The following is a 12,926-nucleotide window of genomic DNA, read 5'->3' as shown; positions in this document are numbered from 1 at the left end:
TTGTGGGGAGTGGTGTTTGTTTTTTAGTTTGTTTGGTTTTATTTTAGGTGACCTTGAGGTAAAGGGCAAAAACACACTTCCCTTTCATTTACAGAGGGCTGGTTTTCCGTTACTCCCGAAAAAATAGCCGAGCACATCGCCGCCCGCGTCAGTCAGTCCTTCAACTGCGACATCATCGTGGATGCCTTCTGCGGGGTTGGAGGAAATGCTATTCAGTTTGCACTGACCTCAAAAAGAGGTAAGCAGGTGTGGTTATATAGCACCATAGTTTGCTTCTTTGATCTTTTTCCCTAAAGAGTTAGGTGTGGACTTTGTTCACTGATTATTTCTCTTTTAATTTATTTTTTTGTGCTTCTGACATGACTGAAGCTTTTTTGCTTCATCAGACTCACAGTATGAGCTTTCTGCTTTTACAAAGGACCTGTAAAACTGCTTTTCTGTTTTAAGTCAGAGTTGAATTTGTGTTGTACAAGTCAAAAGTTATTTTTACATGGCACAGTAGCTAGTCTTTTAGATGTTATGAAGATTGCTGCTAAGGAAAGACTGAGTTCTGTTTGCAGTGCCAGACTGCAGAGATGCCACAAAGCTGCTGCTTTTCCCCTTTCTTACATGAAGTCTGTGTATGCAAAAGCAGGTTACATGTGAATAGCACTTCAAAAACTTGAATGGGATCACCTACAGATGCAGCAGAACCAAATGCAGAAAATGGATGGTAACTTCATGTTAGTCTACGTTCCTGTTGCCAGCTGATGATGCTGCCATGAATCATGATAGTGCTCTCTGTAAAAACATTGACTACTTGATATTCCTTTACTTTTCAAACACTGGTAAAATACCAGCTCATCTAATGCTTCTGGGTAATGTCTGACTAAGACAAGTGGTAGTTTCTGCTGCATTAAACTTGGTAGGCTATGATCCGTTCTATAAATATTTTCTAAATTTCACTTAGCTTTCTGTATTTCATGGCTAATTTTTTATGATTATGTACCGTCCTTGTCCTTACCTCTCTTGTGCTGTGTTGGATGTATTTTTAAAGTCAGTTTTCAGTGTGATCCGCCAGAGATAAACATTAATCTTTAACAAAGGAGAAGGGTAAGTATCTAACTGACACTGTTTAAGCTGTCAGGCTCCCACCATGCTTGAAGCAAGGAGGACTTGCTGTCTTAGGCAGAGAGCCTTACCTCGCTACTTGAGCTGAGATGGGGGTTTGTCATGGTAGTAGGTGTATGGCTCCCAAAAGCTAAAGTTTCCCAGCTCTGCAAAATCAGCAGAGCCTTGGCTGTGTGGCTTCCTTTGCTGGTATGTAAACGCAGGGGTTCTGCTTTTGGTAGAGCCTCTGCACCTGCCACCCAAGGGCAGGTCCTTCCCTGCTGAGGAACTGTAGCTTCAAGTCTACCATGACCTACAAAACTGAAGTCACTGTTTACCGCACAATGGTAGATTATAGATGTGACTTGTGGCTGCAGAAGAACGCCTTCACTCTGAAATGTCAGTTGGTGATCAGGTGGCATTCACAGTTCATGTTAACCTGTGTGTTTGCTCTTCTCTCTCATCTGCAGTGATCGCTATCGATATTGATCCTGAGAAGCTCAGTCTTGCGCGAAACAACGCCGAGGTGTACGGCGTGGTGGATCAGATAGAGTTCGTGTGTGGAGACTTCATGGTGCTGGCTGCTGACCTGAAGGCAGATGTTGTGTTCCTCAGCCCACCTTGGGGGGGGCCTGACTATGCCACTGCCGAAATCTTCGATATCCAGACCATGATTTGCCCAGATGGATATCCTTTCAAAGCTACGCATCATGTTTTTCAGTCATTTACAAGCTCTTTTCTCTGTTTCTTTTCCTCCTTCTCTTGATATGGGCCTTGTGTGTCCAGTTGTCTGCCTGTGGAGCTGAAGTCCCAGATGTGCCACATCTATCTTGTCCCTTTCCCCCTCTGTCAGCTATATGACTTCGACCACCTACAATTAATATTTTATTACAATCTTTCATTTTTTAAAAAACTATCATAAGAGTTATTCTTAAAAGAAAAAAATCCTTTAGAGAATTTTAATTTAAAATAACTTAAGATGCTTAACTTAAAACATTAATTCAGCAGTTTTAGGTCCTCTGTATTATTTTATTTTAAAAACCTGAAGTAATCCAATAGCCACGTGGTGTGTATATATAGGCAATTATTAGCTACATGATCTACGATTTTGTAATTATTTCCACTTTTTAATCCATTCATAGAAGGTGTATTTAATTAAAAGTGTCTTACTGAAACTTCTCAATCATAGCACCTGCCTAGGACTTGGGAAATCACAGAAGAACCAGCAAAAATATTAACCCTTTTAATTAGATGTATAAAGTTCCATACTAACTTTTTAACAGTGATAGTGAACACACATTAACCTGGAAAGGTGTTAACATAATAGTTTCATCAAATGTGAAAGTTTGGTGGGGTGTTTTTTTCCCCAAAATAGTCCCAGTTGTTTCCCTTTTGGGTAAAAGGTTGCCATATTTGTAAGAGTAAAGAAATCTTTGCATGCATGTGTGAAAGAGGTTTCACAAAATGTGTTAGAAATTGACTATCAAATCAATGTGCTGGCTTTAAACTGTATTCAGATTTCTCAAATACTTCTCTGCAGTTCAGTTACATTTTCTAAAAAAATTACTATAATTTCTGAGGAAATAATTGTGAAATAAAGAGTTTCCACACTTAGACAGTACTAATTGCTGCATTTCAGAGCAGTATCTAACTCACATAACCAGAACACTAACTAGAATTTAATTGCATAATAATTTCATTTTAAGATATGTTTTCAAAACTAATTATTGTAAAGCAACTTCATTCTCCCCATTTCTGTTTTTTCCTTTACTGGCTTCTACATTTGAAATTTTCAGGCTCTCCAAGAAGATCACCAACAATATTGTGTATTTTCTGCCTCGGAATGCTGACATTGACCAGGTGTGTTAGTGGAAAAGGGCTTGGTAATTACAAAAAGCTCAGCTGGCCTGAAATATATGTATGATAAGCACAAACTTTAGACTTTTAAGTCTGTTCTGCTGAATGTGGAGGGGTCTTCTGTTTGGGTTTTTTTTGGTACATTTGAAAATTATATTAAATTATTTCTGTGTCTCCTGCACATATGTTTAGAATGGGAGTAGTAGATTATTTCCATTATTTTGATACTATTCTTTCATGAAGCAACAGATTGGAGGTTCTTACAAAAGATCCAAGGCCAGTAGATTTCTTGAGTGCCAGAAAGATACTTCGTTATAAATGAAAAAAAAATTAACCAGCTCTTACCCTCTCATAAGTTTCTGAAACCTGAACTGTAATACCTTTCAGTTTGTGAAGCAGTTGCAGGAAACCACTGCACAGCCTGCAGTCACTACTATCACTGATGAGTAGATCAGAGACAAATGTCATGCCAGCAGAGGTGGCACTGATGCTGTCCATGCAAGTGTGTGGTTCCATAAGGGCTGCTTGCATTGCAGTGATCAGATAGATGCATCACTTGACTTGATGAACACACAATTTGTTTCACTGGTGTGGGGTTTTCTGAATTAGAGATTTTTGTTAGATTTTTTTAAGTAATCAGATGACTGTAGCAATTCCCCTGAGTGTCTGGTTTAGGTTCCTCTGTATATTTTCTATGTTAATTACATCCTGCAGATTTTTTGAAAAGAAGGAAGCTGTGAGACGTTCTTGCTCACCTGCATCGTGCCACAGAAGTTCCCAGGATTATTCTGTGGTTTTCCAGAGTAGGCAAGGTCTCAAGCCACATCTGGTCTGCAGAATTGTTTGTAACAAACAACTGACTTCAGGAACAGGCTGCAGTTCTCGTGCACGCTATGAGCCTGTGCTATACTCTGCACAGCACTGTGTGTACAGCAGGTGATGATTCAGTTGCATCTTGCATTTCAGGTTTGTGAAGTATTGAACTGGCTTATGAGTCTTTGAACCTGAATTTGAGACAGAGTTTCTTAAGTTTCAACTTCTAACCACTGCATTTTATCAAAAGTTCTGTTCCCACAATGAAGAACGACCTGACCAGATGCCTGCTCGTGCACACTTGTTACTGGATTTGCAAATGGGCAGAGGCATCTGTATTTCACTTATGTTCCCACAAAGGTATCTAAGATAGCTGTCCAGAGCACTGCATCTATTCCTACTGAAGAGCTCAGCACTTCTACACTGTTGGGTTAGGCATCTTGCCACCTCCACATCCTGGTCCGATTTGCTCTAATGTTGTTGGCATGCTCTGAGCGTTCCTCGGTGTTCATTCACGGGTTTGCCTTTGCACGAATGGCTGAAGAGTAACTACTGTTGCTCAAAAACATGGCTTTGTGGTCACAGCTGAGTTGTTCAAAGCACATGGCTGATGGACTGGGTTCAGTTCAGTCATCCAGGCTAAGAGAAATCAGCTCCTTATGCCTTTCTCTAGGGATTGTGCTACTGTAAGAAAAAAGAACTAAAGGCTGATGATCTGAGAGCAGGGGAAGAGAACGTGACTCTAGCCTGCTGATCCTAAAAATACAGTAGAAAATTGATGCTGGATTTTCAGAGGGGTGCAATAGCTAGGTGATGTAGTGTGATGCATTATCAGATGTAATACATGAATGAGGAAACAGTTAGGGAAATGTGCATGGACAGAGGAGGGTTGACCATGATCATCCCAAACATGACCTTTGTGGGTATTCTGGTCCATAGGAGACTAGTTATGGATTTGGCAGCCCATCATCCCTGGCTGTATTGAAAAATGAGCTTTCTGAATTTACTGTCACTAAACTTCTAGGGCTGTGAGTCTGCAGAGAAACAGAGGTTTATCATTGAGGTTCCTTAATGTTTAGTGTGGACAGTTACCTTCTCAGTGTGCTCACAGTTTTTGCCCCCAGTTGTGATACATCTTACTTTTCTCATAGACCAGATAGGGTGGCTTCTGCCCTGACAACTGCCTTGGTAAGTGTCTGTGGACACCACTTCTAGTGTGTACTGATGTATCTCTTCTTGTGAACATAGTCTCTAAGCTCTCGGGAGCTGTAAAAGCTTGATTAAGTAAATGGTAAACATTTTTTGCAGTAGTTTAATATTTGAAAAAAGAGTAACTTAGGTGAGACAGTATTTGTTGAACAGGTTATCTGATGCCTTAGGTTTGAAGCTTAGGTCTTTAAGTTTGATTTGTAGTAACATTGCTCAGATGTGTAAGATTTGCTTCTTCTGTGTCCTACAAAAAAAAGTAACTGTATGTAAAGCTTTCAGAGATGGCTTAGCTCCTGGAATAAGTGATCTAACATGCTTAATATGTAAAGTGGCAGTTGTTAAAACTTAAGTATTCTGCCTCTTGCCTATCATTGACTGGCTTGAATCTACATCCAAGGTGTGCTTGTGAGCTTTGTTAATTAAAATTGATCTAGAAGCTGCCTTAACTGCCATTTCCAACCTCCTGATGTTTATACTGACTGGAAGCCAGTGCATCAGTGCAAGTTTTGCTTGCCTGACTGGAGCTCAAGCACAAACGGAAATAAATGCTCAGCAGTTAGAAGCAACCTTACAATAAAAATACTGTTTAACCTTTAGTTGAGGTGCTGCAGATTTAGTAGAAAACACGTGCTGCTTTTTACAGTTAGATGGCTACCATGGAATACCTGCTACTCTCGTGAAAGCAGGTGGTAGCTGTCCTTCACCTAGCTGTGTTGCTGGAGGACTCGGTGTTCATTGCCTTATTGGTAGACAAGCCATCTAACCTTGTTCCACCTGATTTTATTGCAAAAGCAGTGCTTCTTGTGTCTGCAGTCATGGCCTTTATTGTGCCTTTATTGTGCACGAGTTGGTCTTGTGGAGAGAGGAGCGGCTCTCGGGCTGAATTCCCTTACAAAATTCAGAGTTTAGGTGGAAGAGGAGAAATGAACTTGTGTACTTCTGCCTCCAGAGGGAGCAGCGAACCAGTGGAACGTGGTTGGTGCATTTACAAGAAATGTGAAACTTTTCCCTTAATTGCATCAAATCATCTTGTCTACAAAGTTTGTAATGTATGTGGGTCCATTTTTAGGTCAAATCAATATTCCAAATATGTTATATCTAGTTGAGGAATAACCAGGATCCATTTTTTATATGTATGTGGGGAGAATACATAAAAATATATAGCTTTATTAATAGTTCCTTTTATACAGCTCATATGTGTAACACCCTTGTTGATACTCACCTCTGCTGCATCTTTGCATCTGAGTCTTTTAAGTTTTTTTCATATATCTCAAGAAAAAAAAAGTATTTAAAAAAGAAGGGGAGTTATGGAAACTACGTGTCAGAAGTACATTAATACTGCTTCAGCTCTGGAGGGCTTAACTTATATTTGGCTGCCAGTGATGTTTTTAAAAATCAACCCAAAAAGTTTGACTTATGTAGAATTCCCACAAAGTAGGAAAGAATTAGAAATCAGCGTTTCAGTGATTGCTTGCATGTTTAAATCAAAACTATGCCCCAGCAAAATGAAGTGAAAACACTTGATAAATACTTGTGTAGTTGAAAGCTGTTCTTGCCATCTATAAGGAGAATTAATTGCAGTAATTTAAGCTGATATTATTTCAAATATATTTTTTAAAGAGAGAATATTCATGCCTTGGCAAAATTTGGATGAAAATACATTTCTTCCCCCCTTGCCCTGCTGCTGATTGACTCTACTACCAGCAGGGAACCTGCAGTCAGGGGATGCTCAACTTTCCCCATTATCCTTCCCCCTTCTTTGCTGGTTCAGTTCCACCAGACCAAGGGGAAGAAAGGTGATGTCTGCAGGACATTAAGACTTACATTTAGGTTTTAATACTCCAGCAAAATGTAACCAAGACCTCCACAAGTGACTTGAGAAGCAAACTTGTTGAGACAAAGTGATTACATGCTGTCTATGAATTTGTTTTCTGCCTCACTGTGCAGAGAGGAAAGTGTGTGCTCACCCTGGGGAGAGTAGACCAGGATCTTGGGTTAATTTTATTGTATTTTTAAGAGGCTTAGGTATTACAGATGTTGGCAGGTAAAAGACACCGGGTTGATGATTTCTGCAAGCTGATAGTTTTTAAGTGAACACTTCAGCTGTAACTATCATGTTAATCATAGAACGGTTTGGGTTGGAAGGGACCTTAAAGATCATCTAGTCCCAACCCCCCTGCATGGGCAAAGACACCTCCCAATACATCAGGCTGCTCAGAGCCCCATCCAGTCTGGCCTTGAACACTTCCAGGGATAGAGCTTCCAGCAGCTTTTAAGCAGCCCACTTTAAAGTCGTGTATGTTCCCTATCTTTGATGAAAGATGAAGCCAGAATATATCCCTAGCACACACCAAACCAGAGCAGCTCTTCTGGACTTCAGTTTTCCTGAAGTTCACAGTGCTTGAATACTAAATTTTAGTTTGCCTGCCTCAAGTTTAAAAAAAAAACCAAAAAACTCCAACCTGTCAAAGGGTGGCAGCACCACAATTCAATTGCAGACCTGTACATTTTTTTTAAATGTTGCCTGAGAGCATTTTGTTTTATTACAATTGATGCAAAAAATGCTGTTGTCATTTTTTTCAAGTGAGTTGGGATTATTTTTTTTCCCTAGCCTTTGGATTGGGGGTTTTTTCCCCACATTTTTACTGGTGTTGTGTAAAATGAAATGAGTCACAGTGTCCTTGTGTGACTGGTTATTAAGGCAAAAAGCTCAGAAGAGTTTTTGTTAAGGAAAAAATAATATTAGAGCTTTTTGTCTTCAGTAAACTTAGTTGGTGAATGGAACAGATAGGAAGTAACTTTTGCAAAGGAATTCCAGTATGATAAAAAAAACCACTTTGAGTTTAAAAGTACACCTGGAGGATACAAAGCAAGTTTGCACCTTAGCAAATTTAACGTTCATTTCTCTATTTTTAATTCTCTTCTCATGTCCCCTATTTTAAACTTTGAGACCAAACCTGCTGTCTGCATTTTCATGCTCTGTAGCTGCATCTGTAGCTGTGAATTAGTTCCATCAGCAGTCACTGAACTTTATGATGAAGCATTTAGGTGAGAAGGATGCAGGGAGGCATTAACTGGAGCTGTATCATTCACCTCATTCCGGGGAGGCATGTGGCACGTGCAGAATTAGCCAGCAAAGGAGGCAGTATCTGCCCCCTTGGGCTAAAGAACAAACCAGGCTGACAAGAGTTACTAGCCAGGGATTCATTGTATTTGCATAGAAAAATGCAAAATAAACACATTTTGGACTAGTTAAGTTTTTGAAATACATTAAGAAGCCTTTCAATGGTCACCATTGTAGTTCACTGCAAAAACAGGAGATGAGTGTCAGTATTTAGGTGACGTATTAGGTATCAGTATTAGGTGAGCACCTTTACTTTTCTCAAAGCACCGTTCCTCAATCTGCTGTTATTTTTACAGGGCATCCCTCCACCTTTCTGGAGCTTGGTGTGCATCAGCTTTCCCTTGTTATGCTGTCAGGGTTGACTGAGCTCTTCTGAGGAAATCTTGGCAGCTCCTACATAATTAAATGTGCAACCTCCAGCATTTTACAAATAAGCATTGTCATAGAGGATTTGTGGTTCCCTTCTCTGAGTATTCAGGGGGTTGAGGAGCCTGCAGTGCTGGATCCGTCCCTGCAGAGCTTACACCTGTGTGCTCAGTAGATTTTTGTCACTGTTGGATTTATAAACACTTCTAGTAGTAATTTTAAATTCATATTACTTGTCTTGGATTTAACACTCAGAGATTAGACACAGCGTGCATAACTTCTCAGGTGTCCTTCAGTGGATGCCACCCCTCAGCAGATGAGCAGCATTTACATGTGTACTGATGAAGTATTTTGGTTTACTTGGTCTTCTAAGACAAATATTTAGTATACACTTGTGTCTAAAGTCAGTGTGTTAGTCATACTTAGAGATGCTAGTGACACAAATTGTGCCCTGAAAGCAGGAGTATATAACCCTGAGGCAGTAATTTCAGTATTCTTGAAAGTTGATGAATCCATTTAATATTTTAGAACATTAGCTGTAAAGTACAAAGCCTTCTGTGCTTTTTGGAAGAGACATTCCAGCTTTTGTTTGTAATAAATTAAAAGTGCAAAATCAACATCTTGCTGGAAAAAAAATACGAGTCACCCCACGACCTTAGCTGCTTTTAGGATTTCAAGTAAGAAAAGATAAGTTGTAAAATTAACATGCCTGATCTTTTGCCAATTTCAGACTCTTGTGCTATTTATAAGTCAGCCAGCTTCTGCTTTTTTACTTAAGTGGCAGGTTCCTCTTTGACAAGAACGTGGAGATTTTTTTCCTATTACCGTTAAAGTGAAGGAGAAACTACTCACACTTCTGTTTTTTTTTCTGCAGAAACAAAAACAAAACAAAACAGAAAAAAAAAAGCAACCATAAAAGTGAATTCTTGCTTTAGACAAGGCTGGTAATTTTCTGAGCAAGTCAATAAAGGTTCAAAGTGTAATTTGGATTAATCTGTTATTTCCTCTTGATAGCAGGCTGTTTTTTTACTTACAGTAGAACAGAGGAAGTTCACCATGTTTATAGTTAAACCTGCCCTACAGAGTCACGTCTCAAAGGAGTTCAAAAGTGTTAATAATGCAACATGAACTTTTACGTTTCAGCTGCTACTATCACAGATTTCTCGGTTTAAAGATCAGTTAAAATCTACTGCAGGCTTGTAGAACTTGATCCCTTTGTCTGCTAGGGAAGTTTCCCTCTGTGGGGAGCTATACAAATAGTTTCCGTGCAGGAGGCAGGAAAAAGTGCAGCACGGAGCAGAACTGGCTGTAGAGCAGAGACCCCAGCCACAGCACAGATCCTTGGGGTCCATGATGGGGGTTAAAAAAATCAGTGAACACTCAGTTTTGGTGTTCTTATCTTCCTTCTCTCTGTGCAGTCTGCCCAGGTAAGAAATCTGTAGCCTTGTATGGCTGCTCTCCCTCCCAGAGGGTAGTACTAGGTATCACAAGTAGGAGAGGAGAGTGTGACGTGCTCCAGTCCAAACTGCAAAGTCCACTGCTGCAAAGCATTGCTGTCTGTAATCATGAAGCTTTAAAGGTGTTCACTGGGCTCGGTCAGCAGAGCATGAACAGTGAAATTCTCACTCCAGTGATTGTAAACATGAGAGCTGGGACCAGTGCTGCCTGACGGGCTTTCCCTGCCTGCAGTTCCTCAGCTGCCAGCAGCCTTGCCCTGCCTGGGACTCCAGTGCACACAACAGCATTTATTTTTGTTACAATAGCAAGCACAAATGAACTGTAACTGTTTTTTTGAACTTCTCTGACTGGGTTTTGGATTCCTCTCCCACCCCCCCCTTCAGTGCAACTTTTATGCTTCCTAATTTCAGGATTTGGTTTTACTCTTGGCCCCAAACTTGGGCTTCTGATACCTAGCACTCACCGTTTGCAGCTTGCTTTTCCCACAGCTGGGTGTCTCAAATGCCAAGTGCCCTGCAAATTAGAGTCCAGCATCTAGACTAGAGGGGGATTTTTCAGTCACAAGGAAGCCACAAACCACTTCTGTGAGTAAAAGGAAACAGTGAACCAAAGGCATTAGTTACCAAGGAACATTGTCACCAGTATTAACGGAGCCAAAGATGTGGTTTATGTGATATTCCATGTGAATAGAAGGTTTGAGTTTTGCCTCTTGTTCTGTGCATTGAGTGATTTGGGTTTTGTTCTTTTGTTTTTCAGGTGGCTTCCTTAGCAGGGCCAGGAGGGAAAGTTGAAATAGAACAAAATTTTCTCAATAACAAACTGAAGACAATAACAGCTTACTTTGGTGATCTAATAAGGCATGACATCTGAATTCAGTGTGGATTCGTCCAAGCTCAGCCTCCCTGACTGCTGCTTTGCATAAGCTTTTGTACAGCTGGCTGGTCAAAAATGACTTAAAGCCATTTTCCACTTTAATTTCTGTTTACAGAAATTTGTTCTGTTTATTGCTACTGTCAATAAATATTTTATAATAATTTTGACAACATTGCAAGCATAGAGGAGCTGTGAATGTAGAAAAAAAAAGATCCTTATCAAATGCAGTCCTGCAAGGTTCAAGTCCAACCAGTTGATGGGGACTTTAGGATTTCTTTGCAACCTTCACATGTTACTTCTCTATTTGCTCTGGTTTGTCTCACTAACAAAAATATGTCCCCCCTCTTTTGAGGCCCAAGGATCCAAAGGATCCTTGCACAGGCTTCAGGGAGGGCAGCAGGAGCCCAGCTTTCCCTGCTGAGGGCTCTCTATTCACACGTTGGTCTTTTTGAGGGAAGAGAGGCTTTTGGAGGCTTCTCGAGGCAGATGAGGATATGGTGCTCTCACTGAAAGGCATTTGCAGTAAGTACCAAGATTTTGAGTCTGTTTTTGAGGTAAGAGTGTAGTTATAGTTTCTAAGGCAATAAATGAGTGTAGCTTCACTGCTTGGAGTGCAGCAGGATGCTGAGGACAGCAGTGACCAAGCACTAAACCATGCATTAGTGCTAACAAACAGAACTATAGAATCACAGTGTAAAATCTTCCAAATAAGAGGATTTTTTTTACCTCATAAGGAGTGAAATCCAACTCTTCAGTTGGGAGACTGAAGTGTTTGTGTGTGTATGGGACGTTAAAAAACACAAATGCAACCTACCTTGGTGCAGATTCACAATGCAGTAAAACAGCATTTGAGACATAGGGGTTTTTTTAACTTTACTGTCCATCTGGTACCAGATGAGTGGTAAACTGTTGATGACAGATCCTTGCTTCATATAAGGTATTTTACTTTGGAGAGCATTTGACTAATTTGCATCACTGCGTTTTGCCATTGTACTGCAGCAAGTAAGAAGGGCAGTGATAGTGCCAGCCTCTGTGTCAATATTTAAAGGGAATTGGAAAGAAATTATCTGCTCTTCAATATTCCTTAGAAGTTTGCTACTAGGAGGCAAGGGAGCTTGACAAAAGTGCTAGCATTACAGGAGTTTCAAACCTGTGGTAGCAGTGGCATATGAATGTAATGACGCTACATTTTCACTACAAGCTACCAAAAAAATGCAAGAAAAGAGTCATGAGGTCAAATGAAGAATGAATTAATACACTGTGTATATCATAGTACTCTGTACAGTAAAATTTGACTATATGGGGCTTATTGCTGTTGTCTTACTCTTTCATCCTCTTTTCCTCCCCTTAGGAGTAGCTTTAGAAGCATTTTGAGCTTTCACTGATGCTGCTCCTGTAAAAGGAAGCCCTATGTGGGAAAAACCAGGGGAAAATACCAGTGAATTTACTTTGACCTTCAGGAACGTAGCCAGATTTTGTTCAGTGCCCAGTATGCAAAATGTGGAAGTTGAAATATGACTTGCAAAAGTACAAGGTTTATTGTTTTAGTATTTAATTCCAATATAATGAACTTGTTGGTAGAAAGGAATGATTTCTCAAAGGTCTCTCTTCAGCTTTGCAATCACGTGAAACACCAGAAGCAGAAGAATATGCTTGGGCGTGGGTGTTGCTCTCTTTAACCAACAAGTGTAGAAGGTCTTTATTTATTTATTTTTTAATACAACTTGAAGTCAAAATACACTCTACTGGGTTGTGATAAATGTCTGCCCTTAGCTTCCTGCTCAGACAGCACAGGTGAAGTTCCCCAGGGCTGCAAATCAGTCAATCTGTTAAGCCTAAACTACATCTACCAGTATTTCTACTTTGCTGTTAGTAATTTCCTGGGGGACAGCTTCATTCATGAGATGAGTTTCTGTAAAACATGATTCTGCTTTATATTGTAGAAAAAAAACCTAGTATGTCCTGAGTTAAATTTCTGGATATCTCATGCCCAGGGTTTTAATACTCTTTAGGGATTAGAGTCGTATTCTGCATAAAATACATGAGGCTACAAAGAAGTTATGTTGCTACTGTGAAGTAAATCCTTGTAGATATTTGCTCTTTTACCAATTTTAAGCCATAAAATAAGCTGTAGGGA

General features: G+C 40.0%; 1 protein-coding gene across 1 annotated transcript in view; it reads left to right on the top strand.

The window, feature by feature from the left end:
• Window positions 1–10,955, top strand: part of TGS1 (trimethylguanosine synthase 1) — a 25,272-nt gene extending 14,317 nt beyond the window's left edge. The window contains exons 10-13 of the mRNA XM_010006881.1: window positions 95–238; window positions 1,560–1,776; window positions 2,871–2,949; window positions 10,673–10,955. Of these exons, the coding sequence (XP_010005183.1) occupies window positions 95–238; window positions 1,560–1,776; window positions 2,871–2,949; window positions 10,673–10,786 (554 nt within the window). The 3' untranslated portion in view covers window positions 10,787–10,955. The remainder of the gene's footprint in view (window positions 1–94; window positions 239–1,559; window positions 1,777–2,870; window positions 2,950–10,672) is intronic.
• The last annotated feature ends 1,971 nt before the right edge of the window (window positions 10,956–12,926 follow it).

Source organism: Chaetura pelagica, unplaced genomic scaffold (assembly GCF_000747805.2).
Source record: "Chaetura pelagica isolate M959 unplaced genomic scaffold, ChaPel_1.0 scaffold109, whole genome shotgun sequence".
NCBI lineage: Eukaryota > Metazoa > Chordata > Aves > Apodiformes > Apodidae > Chaetura > Chaetura pelagica.
The sequence above is the reverse complement of the archived record's forward strand: the minus strand, read 5'-3'. Positions and strand labels throughout refer to the sequence as shown.